This window comes from Atta colombica, unplaced genomic scaffold (genome assembly GCF_001594045.1).
Source record: "Atta colombica isolate Treedump-2 unplaced genomic scaffold, Acol1.0 scaffold127, whole genome shotgun sequence".
NCBI classification, from domain to species: domain Eukaryota; kingdom Metazoa; phylum Arthropoda; class Insecta; order Hymenoptera; family Formicidae; genus Atta; species Atta colombica.
Genome location: NW_017259214.1, coordinates 53,452 through 67,862, shown reverse-complemented (window position 1 = coordinate 67,862; position 14,411 = coordinate 53,452). Strand labels below are relative to the sequence as shown.

The following is a 14,411-nucleotide window of genomic DNA, read 5'->3' as shown; positions in this document are numbered from 1 at the left end:
CATTTAATTTCTAATTCATATTGATTGTTTTTACATGTACGGGCTAAAATAAGATTCTTTTTCTTTGACAAATGTTTCTAAAATCTATCATATGCGATAAATCGAAAAACATCCAAACAGAACAAAAAATTATTATAACGTTAAAATGACTCCAAAATTACTAAAAGTTATTTTTTGATCAATCACGATTTAGTTTATTTTGATGTTATCGTAACTTGTTCTACTTTAAATTGCAAAAAAATTTTATATATGAATGACTTGTTCTGTTTTAATTTTTTATATATAAACTTGAGAAACTTTTATATATAAATATAAAAATATAATAATATTGTATGGAAACTGCAAGTATGATTTTTTAATAGTGATTATGTATATGTGCTTTATACATGTATGGTACTTTCCAGCAAGGATTATAGTCAGTGTAACACAGTGTAACACAGTAAATCATTACATTCTTGTTTACTTACATTAAACGACTCACTATGTTATAGTGTCTGATTATGTCCTTGGAAAGCACTCATAATGTGATCAAATAATCAAAATAATTGATGATATAATTACCATTTTCGAGAAATACTTTATTTCAATAAGTTTTTGTAAACTGTAAACAAGGTCATACAACTCTTAATAAATTTTAAATACTTCAAAAATGACATTTGAAGATGTATGCCTAATTAATAGTTAAACAATATTAAAGTTTCTTACGACATAATAAATTTAAATATTATTTAAGTATCAATTAAATATGTATTTAAATATCATTTTGAAAGTATTAAAATAGTTTGTTGAAATCTTTTTGGTAATATTTTAAAAAAGATTGCAGATTTTTTTCTATAACATTTCAGCAACCTTTCAAGGGCTTGGTCACGAGTTATAGTGTACAATAATTATCCTGATACAGATTACCTTTAAATTACCTTGGATTACTTAAGATGATTTAATACAACTTCAAATTATCCAAAATTATTTTAGAGTATTTAAAATTACATTATATTTTCTGAGATTACGAGATTTTGCAAATTTGCTCATCTTTGCAAAATTATCTTATACGAGTACATAAAGTATTATTTCTTTAGATCAATCTAGAATATTTTTGTAAATCACTATGATAAGTATCTTCGAGAATATCGATTTTATATTTTTTTGCTTAAGAAAAAAAAAACGCAATTTTACAAAACAAATCTTTATTTCATAGGAACACAAAAATATAAAAATTTCGCAAACAGAATATGTATTATACGAGGGTTATTTGAAAAATTTTGAGCCTTAATATAAAGATGGCATTATTCGTCAAAATCATTCTGGAACTAGAATTGTACATATTTTGCAAGCATAAATGACTCAAACAACAACTGAGTATCCAAAATGATTACAATTTTCACAGATATCTTGCTATGTATAGATAATAACAAGTTTGACTATTCATAACGTTTGAGGTTTTTTAAAGCTAACAAAACAATATCGGCAAATCGCGCATGTCTGATTTCGTGCATTAAAATATGCTAAATTTTCTTAGCAATAAATTGACATAAAAACATGATTTTTTTTTAATTTGACGAGATATAAACAAAGCTTAATCAATGTTTCGCAAAGTAATTGTAATTGTAATCATGAAATTTTTAATTCTTTTTTTGAATTTTTATTTTTTTGGTTTATTATTAAAAAATCACATTTGAATATGGAGTACATGTCTGATTAACAAATTTTAGTCACATGAGCTATGTTTCTTTATTTAATATGCTGTAAAAAGTGTCCAATTGGACAATTAAATATACGAAATTATCAGTACAAAATTGTTTTTATGAATTTAATTACAGATGCAAATATGACATATGTAAATAATTAATAAATTGTGACAACCTAATTTTTTATGCACAGACGTAGCTCGCCGGAAATATCGGTGCATAGCATAAAAAGAGATTCTGGCTGGAGAGGTGAGATGCGAATGAACACAGTGTATATATATTTAGTACAATTCTAAAGATATAATTAAATTTTTATTGCAATTTGATGTTTCTTCGTGACAGAAAAATGAGATACAATAAAATATGTTATATGTGTCATGTCTGTGTTAAGTGTAAACGTTTTGTGTCGTGTAATATGTACGGTCTGGCTCAGCTTCGTCGCTGATGACTTTTGCCGATCGCGTATGGATGCGAGTCACGAGACATGAGTTAGGCGTGGCTTAGTACACCTGATTGGTTCGCGCCAGCAAATCATGGTCGCGTTCGCAGTATCACCGCGCCCTTATCGTTGCATCCCATTGCCCCCACTGGTGATGGGTACAATAGCATCCGACTAGAATTTCTGTCGGGAACAATGCATAGTTAGGATGCATCGTTACAAAGTAATTTGCCAAATATTAGCGTAAGTGAAATTTGCGATTCAAAATATTATAGCAATAAAGTATTCGAAGAAGTAAATAAAATAATTGTTTGTAATTTTTTCCATTATTCGAAATTATAAGTTTCTACTTCAAGAAATTGAAAGTTTTATGTGGGAGTCTAATAAAATACGAAAGCACATTTTTTTAAAAAGGAACAACTAGTGGTAGCTGAAACTAGCGAAATTAGTTATGAATATCTTCTAAAGATGTTGCAATGCTTTCAAGGAGACTTCACGACGTGATACTAATCGATTTCAACGAAACTCGTAGCGATAGGTATTATATCGAGTATTACTGGGTAAAAGTTACTTTTACTGGGTCAGTACTGGATCAATAGTCACTACTCAAACGTTTGTAAGAAAATCAAAGTTGAAAATTTCCAGCTCCTAATAAGCCATTTCAGCAGATCATTTAAGAGTTTATGACGTAGCGTTAGCGCCTGACTAGTAACATCGACATTGCGGGTTCGAATCCCGAAATTTTTTTCTTTTGTAAAATACAATTATTACACACAATAAATGTGTATCGATAGATTAATACATTTTGTATATTTATTGTACATTACAAATGCATTTTTCCGTTTGCATTCTCTGTCCAGGAAATCTGTTTAACAGATAATTATATACACAACACGAATAAATAATGTGAAATGTGTTTTATTCATTAGAAGTAGATGGTACAATAAGATATGCAAGATAAAATGCCGCGAAAATTATTGTTTTTCATGTTTTTGTGATAAATATCACAAAAGTTTTTATGATAAATATCCTGCAACATATATTGTATCATCTATTTCTAATGAATAAAACACATTTCACATTTATTCGTATTGTATATATAATTATCTGTTAAACAGATTTCCTGGACAAAGAATGCAAATGGAAAAATGGTGGGAAAAATGGATCAACGGTAAAAAGTGAAATATTAAAATGTTTCTGCGTCTCCATAAACATAATACAAATTAACTATCGACTCTGCGAGACCAATTTACATCTCAGAACTTGTCATTTTCTAAACGAAAGGGAGCAAATGGTTAAAATCAATAAAAAAGTATAATAAGGAGAGGGTAAAAAAGAAGCTTTATAAGAAAAGGATAATGATTGCACGATAGGAAGATATGTCAGACAAAGATTTTGTTCATTTTGCTTATTGAGACCATGACTGTCCTTTTATGTGTACCATTTCGGATATCAACTTTTTATTGTATAACGGTTCATTGTCTAATGTTTCTACTTCATCCCATTTGAAAAAATAAATTGATTTATAGCATTTTTATTATTTTTAACATTATTTTATAGAAATTCGAAACACAAACAAAGGCTGAAGCGTGAATAGCTTGATATTCTTAGAAATAGCATGTTTGGAAGTATTTTTCACATAAGTATAGCATTTTTATAATATAATTATATTAACAATAAGATTGGAAACAAAACCGTTTATATTAAATACATTACTTTAAATACGAAGCGCCACTACAGTCTGAATGTTAAGATGTTGAACTATTATATATATTCATATAAATGAATTAATTTTAGAAATGATAATTGCGTGCCGATATGATTGTCGGACTTTCAATGCAATCAATCTGAAATATTAATAATCCCCCTAAATTTCCCAAATTTAAAAAACTGTAATAAACTTGCGAAAAATATTGTCTTGGCCGGAAGTCGAACCCGGATCTCTTGCATTCCGTGTAAGCGTCTTAAGCCTTCAGACTATCGACTTTAGCAATATTCCTCGTAAAAACCGATATGTATAGAGAGTTACGCATTGTAGGCGAGCGTGTATAAATATATTGTATAAACAATAAGATTGGAAATAAGACCGTTTATGTTAAACATTAACAATGGTGTATAAGTTTAAATCCGCTATTTTTTAGTTAGAAAAACACATTTTTTTTTCTAGGAAGCAAAAACAAATTTATTCAAAGTATTTGCCCTCGCTAACTATACATTTTTCCCATCTTTCGGGCAATTTGTGTATACCACGCCAAAAAAATTCCTTATTTTTCGAGGCAAACCACTCATCAAGCTATTTTCGGACGTCTTCGTAAGAATCGAAGTGCCGCTCAACGAGCGCGTGGTCCATCGACGAAAACAGGTGATAATCAGAAAGTGCCAGGTCTGATAAGTAAGCGGGATGGAGTAGCACTTCCCAGTTGAGTGTCTCCTCAAAAGTAGTTTTGGCTATTGTTGACGTGTGCGATGGTGCGTCACGCAGAGCACGATACAATTTGATCAGTTGTTGGTGGTAGCGGTGAGCATTAACAGTTTCATCAGATTTTAACAGCTCATAGTAAATGACACCCTCCTGATCCCACTAAACGCACAGCATCGTTTTCCGTCCGAAGCGATTTGGTTTTGAGGAAGATATTGATGGTTGAGCGAGATCAACCCAAGATTTCTTGCGTTTAGGATTCTGAAAATAGATTCACTCTTCATCGCCTGTCACAATCCGATGCAGGAACGACTTTCTTTTTTGTCTGGCAAGCAGAATTTGGCATTTGGTGTTTTGACGTCGCTCCATCTGCCTATCGTTCAGTTCAAGCGGCACCCATTTTCCGATCATTTGAACCTTCCCCATGGCATGTAGCCGTATGGAAATGGCTGCTTGAGAAACATCCAATTGCTCGGCAAGCATTTTTTGCGATTGGGTATATCGTCTTCGTCCAAAAGAGCCTGCAATTGACCTTCCTGGGCCGATTTTCGATTCTTGTCACTCAGGTCAAAATTGTCGTCATTGAATCGACGAAACCAATCTCTGCACGTTGTTTCCGATAAAGCATTGTCGCCATAGGCCTTCACAAGCATTCGATGTGATTCGGCAGCCGATTTCTTCAAATTGAAATAGAAAAGCAAAGCTTCCCGCATATGCTTTTTTTTTAGCAAAAACCTAGACATGATTACGAAAGAAAAAATGTATATTGTTGTATGAAATTGTTGATGATGTGCACTGGTTAATGTTGACAGATGTCAAACACATAATAAAAAGTGTGTTGTGTGTCCAGGGTAGCTTTGTACACTCACTATGCCACCTACGAGCGGATTTAAGCTTATACACCTGGTATAATTATATTGTACATTATTTTACTGTTTATAAAATTTAAACTCATTTATTAGATTATTGATCTCCATTTAACTTCACTTTATCGACTAAATATATTTTTTTAAACTAATCAAAATCATGATATGTTTTTCTTAAAATATATTCGATTATATTTATTTTTGAAATCCCGATGGAAAAATCTAACAATTTTCTTCTCGAAACTATACATTTTCAAAGAAAATCATTTCTCTGACAAATTTCAATATTTTTCTTCCTCTTTTTTCCTGAATATTTTGAACATTCATTCTTTTTTCTGAAACGTACCGATTTGGAGCGTATCAATTGAAAAAAATAATTTTGAATTCTGTGCATTACACATAAAGATATACGCGATTATAAAAATAAATGTTGGGATAACTTACATTCATGTTGGGATAACTTACATTCCAAAATCTCGAATCAAATATAATACGCTAGTTAGATTAACATTGCATTGTTTTCTTGATTAACGTTTTGTTCTTTCTTCAGTTGACAGATCCGGAACTGGGCAGTCTGGAAGCTCGCCAAGGGTGACGCTCCGACTCAACCAGGTACGTGGAGCGAGGGATGAGAAGAAAGGAGGTGGTAATTTAAATTTCCGCCAGAGCAACGTAAGCATACAGGTACATACCAAAGTAGTAAAATTTGATTTTGTGATTACAATGTAATATTGTGAAAAAAATCAATTTGAAAGGAAATAATTTAAAAGACGTAATGAGAAAAACTCGATATTCAAAATTTTTTTTTAAAGTGAAGAGCAAATGATAGTTAGGTGCAGTTAATGCAGTTAGTGGAGCGCAAATTTAATTATTATATAGGGTGTCCTATTTTAATCGATCAAATATCTCTTGAATAGTGTATTTTAAGGAAAAATATTTCAGACAAAAATTGAGACTTTGAGAGATACATAAGATGATGCCATTGGTTTGACCTTGGATGATGTCAAGGTCAAAGCACTTTGAATTTTTTTAATGGAACTCCCCATTATTACGTATTCTTACGTAGCCTCAAAAGTTTTTCAACACTATAATTAAGTTCATTTCATTAAGTACTTTTCGAGTTATAAGAAATGATAGCACAATGTGCAACAAATTCGTAAAGTCATATAAATAATAAAGATATTCAACGAATTACAAAAATAATCAAAAGATAAAATTGTGTCAAGTTAAGAGTATATTCAGACAGTTGATATAGCTAGCAGTAGATAACAGTAGAAAGAACATTCCGATCAATAAGAAAACAGATACAAATGGCTATACCTTATTGAATATTTATGTAACATGATTTAAGTCTTAGTGTCCATTTATTTATTAAGCACATTCGATTGGTGGTTAATCTTCAATTAAGTATCTGTTATAAAACTTCTTAATATTCAGAACTTTTGCATTTTCTCATTTAAATTCGTGATTTGTAATGCATTCTATTATTCGTAATTACTGAATGAGCGGAAGTATTTCTGATGCGAACATGACTGCGGTGTTCCGAAAGTCTCGTCTTTAATTTTCTATTTATCTGATCAACGTAAAATACAATTGATTTTATAAACATTCCTTTTTTTTTGCAAAATCGGGGATTTTTAAAGGATTTTTGTGTATTTAATAAATTTATTTAATTTCTTTACATTGTAGTGAAATATCTTATGAAATGCACTAACTCTATTAAATACGAATAGAATTATAAGTTAATTAATAGAATTATTTAATATATTAATAAAAGATTAATTTAATATATAAATAGATTAAGCACGAACTGTATATTACAAAGATTATAAGTGATTCTGCCGATTGAATTTATCATTGATTAATATATAATATATTAATGGAACGACTCATCTACGTCGAGCCAAAGGCTCGGTCAATTTTTGATACTTAAAAACTTGAAAGCTAAGATCTATGGAAAATCATCGAATATGGAATTTCTTTTTTGCCTTGTGGAATTACCAACCAACAGAATTAGTATCTAAATCCAAAAGTACCAGTTCTACGGTTTCCCTTATTAGTTAACAAATACCAGTGAATCCAATGTTCTTTTATTAAACAAGTTAGAAAGGAAATGGAAGTCAAAGTCGAACAAATCGCTTTGGCATTATCATTTTCTAGTTTAGTTAACAAATACCAGTATAATTTCATTTCCGTTCGATCTCTTTTTGTTGAATATTAATTATAAGCAAATAGAAATCGATGATAAATAAATCGCTTTTTTATTATCAATTCCTAGTTTAATTAACAAATACTAGCATATAATTTCGTTTCCATTCAATTTCTTTTTGTTAAATATTAAGTTATGAACAAAGAGATCTAGATCGAATTGATCGTTTTGTCATTATCATCTTCTAGCTTAGTTAACAAATATAATTTATAATTTCGTTTCCGTTCGCTATCTTTTTGTTAAGTATTAAGTTTTAAACAAGTAGATGTTGAAGTCGAATAGATTCAGATTGTCATTATCATTTTCTAGCTTAACAAATACCAGCATATAATTTCGTTTCCATTGAATCTGCTTTTGTTAAATATTAAATTATTAACAAATGAGGTCGATATCGAATAGATCGCTTTGTCATTATCATATTTTAGCTTGGTTAACAAATATATAGCATAAATTTCGTTTCCATTCGATTTCCTTTTGTTATATATTAAATTATAAACAAATAGATATCGATGACGAATAAATCATTTTTTTTATCATAAAGCAAAGAAGAACACAGCTGATCTTGTCGCTACGCATACCTTCCAATATAAGTTAAATGCAAAATAACTTCAACCGAATTCAAGTAAATCTTTATGACACAGAACATACATAATGAGAAATGTAAGCTCCGTGTTAAGGGAATCTTAAATCGATTATTAAACTTGATCGAGATCAATAGTACAGACTTTTTTAATTCCAAATTTGATAATAGTGACATCTTTCATTTTTTATATTAATTTTTTTATATTATATTATATATCGTTCTGTCTCACTCAAACGCATATCTGTCTTTATGTATTATATTCCAGTTTACATAAAAATGATTTTTGGTACAAAAATGAAAATAAGAGGAACGATCTCCAATGACCTTAATCTTAACGAATGTTATTCAGGACATGAATGTTGTTCAGGATCCTGAACGATATTTAAAAGATTTTAGTTATCGATCCAACATCTTGGGTAATGCTAATGATGGCGGACATCTTGGGTAATGTTGTAACTTGCAAGTCTTATAACTCGAAAAGTATTTAATGAAAAAGTATTTAATGAAAATGAACTTAATTATAATGTTTTGGAAAGCTCTCGAGATGATCTACAAGAATGTGTAATAAAAAAATAAGTAAGGGAATTAAATTTCCATTAAAAAAATTGAAAGTAACTTTCACGTGACCTTCAAGCAGCTATAAACTAATGACACCGTCTTATGTCCTCCCTCAAAGCTATCCAATTTTTGTCTGAAACATTTTCTTTTAAGATCAAAAATAAAAAAGTTATTTGAGATGGGACATTAAAATGGGACATAGCAGAAATAAAATGTTATTTTTTTGAACTTTTTTCTTAATAACTTTTTAATGACGAGCTAAAATCTATTGAAGCTCACTCAGAATTATGATCTTAACAATATATGTCAAGGTCATCGGTTGTTTCCCTTCTCTTTTATCAAATAAACATATAAAATAATTTTTATAATTGATTTACAATTAAAGTTAAAACAATGAGGAAATATTTATTTTTATATTTTTCTTTATTTAAAATTAGATATTATCACATAATAATTTTCATAAAAGTGTCTTTCATAAAGGTATTTACTCTTGTTTGCCCAATAAGAAATATAACAAATTTTTAGCAATTGTTATAACATTTGGATTGAATTTATATGACTATATTTTCCTCAGCCGATCGGCATGCAACGTTGCTAAATTTATGCTGCTATGATCAGAAAATAAAACCGTGATTATCTTTTTATAATTATTTTTTTAACATCTTGATATTTCCATATTTTGTTTAGTAACTCATTAAGTATAACATAAAAATTTGGCCTAATATTTCATGTGACAAATTTTTCAAGCGTCTTGATTGACTATAGAAAGAATTTTTGTTCTGTAATCAATCGACAAGCTTGAAAAGCCTTGTACGACTTATGAAATATCGGCATTGTCTCTCACAAGCTCATAATACTTTGTACTATACATTTTACTATACATTTACTTGTCATTTTATCGTTATTTTATTTTCAATGTAAGTTTTAATTATTTTGTATTTTCGATTAAGATAATTTTCTAGTGTCTGTTTAATATTTGAATTTAATGTCTGACTCACAGTTTAAATATTTTGCCAAATACTAAAGATTAATACCAAATATGTTTGACGCGATTTTTACTTTTGAACTTTTATTTTTGAACTTTAGACTTAGAATATTTTTGATTCGACAGCGCACTATATTTATCTTTATTTTGATAACTGTACCGATTTTATTGTAACTTAGCTTAGTACTTAATTTGTTAATTTGTCAATCTTATATTGAGAAAAAATCCAAGAGTCGAAATATTATCTATTGTATCTATTATTGTATCTATGTTTTTAAAAATATATTTTAATACATTGTTATCTTGTGTCGCCTTGTATAGGCTTTGTTTTGAATTTTATGATCTATTAAACTCTAAGTAGTATCAATCTTACAGAATAGATAATTGGAAAGATAAGAATCTTCTAGTGAAGGACCTTCTTGTGAAGGACCTATCTTTGAAGTGTGTTATCGTGTTTCGTTAAGAATTAAAGTCCAAGAAGAATATTTAAAGTATAAAAATTTAAGTCTTATGGACAAGAAATTTGGTAATTTTGGGTTTGTCTTTAATTTATTTTAATATTATTTATAATATTATATTTTATAATTATTATATTTTTAATAAATTTTGTATTACAAATTATTTTTTACATTTTAAACATAATAGTAAATAATACATAAAACATCGGAGAATGTTTCTATTTATTCTTTTTCTTAAAATAAATTCATTGTTTTTAATTTAATTATACAAATCTGTCCTTTAATAGGCGCGCCATGTTTCATTATCCACTTTCGATAAAAACTTTATTAGTAAATATTGAATACAGGGTCAAGGTTCAATGGAGACTTCATCGAAGATGTCGATCAATGTCTCGTCGGCAAACTCTAATACCGTTTTGGGCACCGGCAATATGTCGTCATCTACTGATAGTGGTGATGTATACGAGTTCAAAAGCTCGAAAGAGCCGACCCCGGTGAGAGGTGCGAGTTCGTCTCCGAATCCTAATCTGGACAAAGACAAGGATGGTAGCGGCAAACCCTCGAATGTTCAAGGTAGTCAGACTAGTGGAAATAACGCATCTACCACTGGTAACTTGTCGACATCTGTAAGTGAAGCAACAATGGTATCTTTGACTTCTACTGATGAAGCGTCCGCTGTCTCTACGTCTTCACCATCAGCGAAACGTATTTTCGAGAGTGACAATTCGGAAAAGAAAGACGAGGAAAATCGTCGAAAAAAGCGCAAGGATTCCGAGACCGCAAAGGAGAACACAAAAAATAATCCAACGGGAAGACAGAGTACTGGTAGAAATTCTGCCAGTAATGAAAAGGTAAGAATTAATATTACTTAACCGCGTAACATCTTTCTGCGGTTATGCATATACGATATTTAATTTTTTGTAGTGTATAAAATCTAGTAAGCAAGGATCTGGAATGGCATCTGGTAAAGGAAATCAAAATACGAATTCCAATGCGGACAGAAAGAGTCCTAGTGCCTCTTCAATGGCTACTAGTCCGAAACCTTCGAATACTTCTAGTTCGACGAGTGCGAAAAATGGTACTCCGGCGCCACCTGAATCTGACGACGAGGAAGATCGATTGAAATGTTTGGATTCTAATTCTGCCCCTAAAGTACCACCTTTAAAGATAGTTATTCCGCAGAGTACAGCATCGGAACAGGAACAAGGCAATAGGAATGGTAAAAATATTGCAAGTCGAAGTCATCAGTTGCCCTATGTAGTCGCTAGTTCAAATAGCGATTCGACCGAGAAAGATCCAAGTCAATCAACTAGTGGTACGACTAGTCCTACAGAAGGTAACATCAGCGTAAAAGGAGAAGACAAGAAAGACTTTAGTGTGACTCTGCATGGAGAAGAAAGATCGACGCATCATCAACGTGTACTGAGAAGTTCACACAGGTTAGCAAAAGACTACTCTAGATTTATTTTTTTCTATTCAATTCCAGAATACGTTTTATTTATTCATGATTTACAAAATAAGACATGATTTACAAAAAAATTACTTATTACAACTTCTTTTATAGCTTATTAATTTTTACATCAGTTACATATTTAATGTGCTATATAGTACATATATAAACGTTTTCTCTTTGAATATTTAGCAATTAATAATTTGAAATGTATTACAATAATTTAAAATTTGTAAATTTTATTAACATCTGAAAAATGACTTTACAAATTTGTGTTTTTACATAATTTTGTTATCAAAATATTGAATTTATAACATTTTTTAATCACAAAATTTTAATCATAAAACTTTATGTTAAAAAGATTTTATATTCGGGTTCAATTCTCGGCTGAGGTAATATTTTACAGGAGATTGGGGATTCGAATGCTGGCTGAGACAATATTTTTTGTAATCAATTATTCGCAGATTTAAGATTCTCATTGATTTTTGATTATTATATATCTTATTCTTATAAAAATATGATGCTTGTCAGCATCAAAAATTATTAAATTGCTTATGTATTTAATATATGATATTACTTTTCTGATTCTGCTCATGATTGCGTTTCAAAATTAAAAAATTTTTGGCGCGTGATTTGCAGAAACAGATGTGTATATATCTATTATATATTCTTGAGGCTTTCTAAATAAAAATTATGCGTTTCGCGGATTTTCTCCGTGTTCAGATCTATTCTTGGAATGCCAATGTTTCGTGAACCTTGTAGTCCATTTCATCAGAGCGAAGAGCAGCTTGATACAATATCAGACTATTTCTCGCCCTAATGAAGTGCGCCACTCCCATCGTAAATCCTTGATTTGGCATCCCTGCTCTAAACGTTGTCGGTTGTCTAATTATATTATATATATCAATTATATTATATATACCTAGGACAATTGATATATACTCGTTTACGATACCGCGATCAACACCATCAGTTGGCGACCTAATAGCCACACTTAAGCATGAGTCGTCTATGTATCATGCAGATATATTTTGTTATGATTAAATTATATGTTTAGATTTAGTTAATAGCCCTGTTATTCTATCAGCAATTCCTATTAGGAATATTAGAAGAATATTAGAAGAATTGTTTTATTTTATACATAGTAGGGAAGCCTATTTGTACATAAAACTATAAAGCAATAAATATAGCTAAAATTACTAATAAATTACCATTTTACCGCAATTTTATCGTTGTAAAATTGAATTTGATAGTATTTTTCATCACATCTTTAGTCCATACATACGTGCGCACGCACACACACGCACACACACGCACACACGCACGCACACACACGCGCGCGCATACGCACATGCACGCACGCAGGCACGCACGCATGCCAAAGTTGATACAACCTGAAAAATCAAGAAAATTGGGAAAAGTCGAGAAAATTGAAATTGATCATGGAAAACTGGGAGAAGTCAGGGGAAAATATGAAAAAGACTGGAATTTTGAACTTTGCTCACAATTTCCTTAACTGCTCCCATTTTATAAATAATTTTTATAATTTTTTAAATATTATATCTGACGTTTATAGTCAAATTTTTTGTGTACTTTAAACGATTAAAAAAAAAAACAATTAAAATTTGTATTTTATTCAGTTATTTTATTTTACTCTTTTTCGTCATAACTGCATTCTTTTTTCCAATACTTTATAATTTATTTTTTGTTGACTTGAAATACGATCGATATCTTTCGTTTTATAAGCGAAAAATCTGTTTTTTGCAACTATCCGAATTTTTTTTGCATATTTCCCACACAATTTGCGAATCTCAAACATATGCATTTCTTTTCTAATGGCCTCCCGAAGATTTTCGTCAAGAGAAATGTCAACTTACAATTTTTGAACAAATCTTTTTAAGTCTAATTCTATTGGATTATAGTACTAGCACGACAATACTGTTCAAAAATTCAGATCCCATCGCGGCGTTCGGTGGCGATACCTCATTCCCGCCAGAAGAAAGAAAATATATACAGATAAAGGCAGATTAACGCTGGTGCTGCCAGATGCTCGCTAGTTCTCCTTCAACTCCCCCCCATCGTATGCCAAACAAAATCATTCTCTTTGCGACTCTATTTTCCTAACTAAATTATCAAGATCAAAAATTATAATTTTTCTTACAATCTGTTTCTTATGTTCCTTCATAACGTGCTCGTATTTTGTAACAATCCTAAGAATAATATGGATGCTATAATTATTAGGTGTACAACTTTGCTTCCGCCGTTTTTTCCCGAAATTCGAGGCTTTATTGTAAAAAACTGGTTATACATTTATGATTCAAAGTATTGTCCATCGCTGGCCACTACTTTCTCCCATCTTTCGGGTAGCGTACGAATCCCGCGTCGAAAAAACTGGTCATCTTTTGAGGCTATCCACGAATCGATCCAATTTTTTACTTTTTCATAAGACCGGAAGTGCTGGTCAGCCGGGCCATTGATCGAAACAAGTGATAGTCAGAGGGAGCAACGTCTGGAGAATACGACGGATGGGGTAGGACTTCCCATTTCAATGTTTCCAAGTATGTCTTGACCACTTTCGCAACATGGGGTCGAGTATTGTCATGCTGCAAAATCACTTTCGACACTATCGTCTCTCTCGTTGTATTGCAGCCGTTTGTCTTTCAATGCTCGGCTCAAACGCATCAATTGCGTTCGATACCGATCGCCTGTGATTGTTTCAGTCGGTTTTAACAGTTCATAATACACTACGCCGAGCTGGT

The 14,411-nt window shown here is 30.8% G+C and overlaps 1 protein-coding gene across 4 annotated transcripts in view; it reads left to right on the top strand.

Moving 5' to 3' along the window:
• The window catches only part of LOC108684197 (serine-rich adhesin for platelets), a 32,966-nt gene that overhangs the window by 2,618 nt on the left and 15,937 nt on the right, over positions 1-14,411 (top strand). For all 4 annotated transcript variants that reach the window (XM_018188366.1, XM_018188367.1, XM_018188363.1 and 1 more), the window contains exons 3-5: positions 5,960-6,093; positions 10,550-11,053; positions 11,127-11,641. In XM_018188366.1, coding sequence (XP_018043855.1) covers positions 5,960-6,093; positions 10,550-11,053; positions 11,127-11,641 — 1,153 coding nt within the window. The remainder of the gene's footprint in view (positions 1-5,959; positions 6,094-10,549; positions 11,054-11,126; positions 11,642-14,411) is intronic.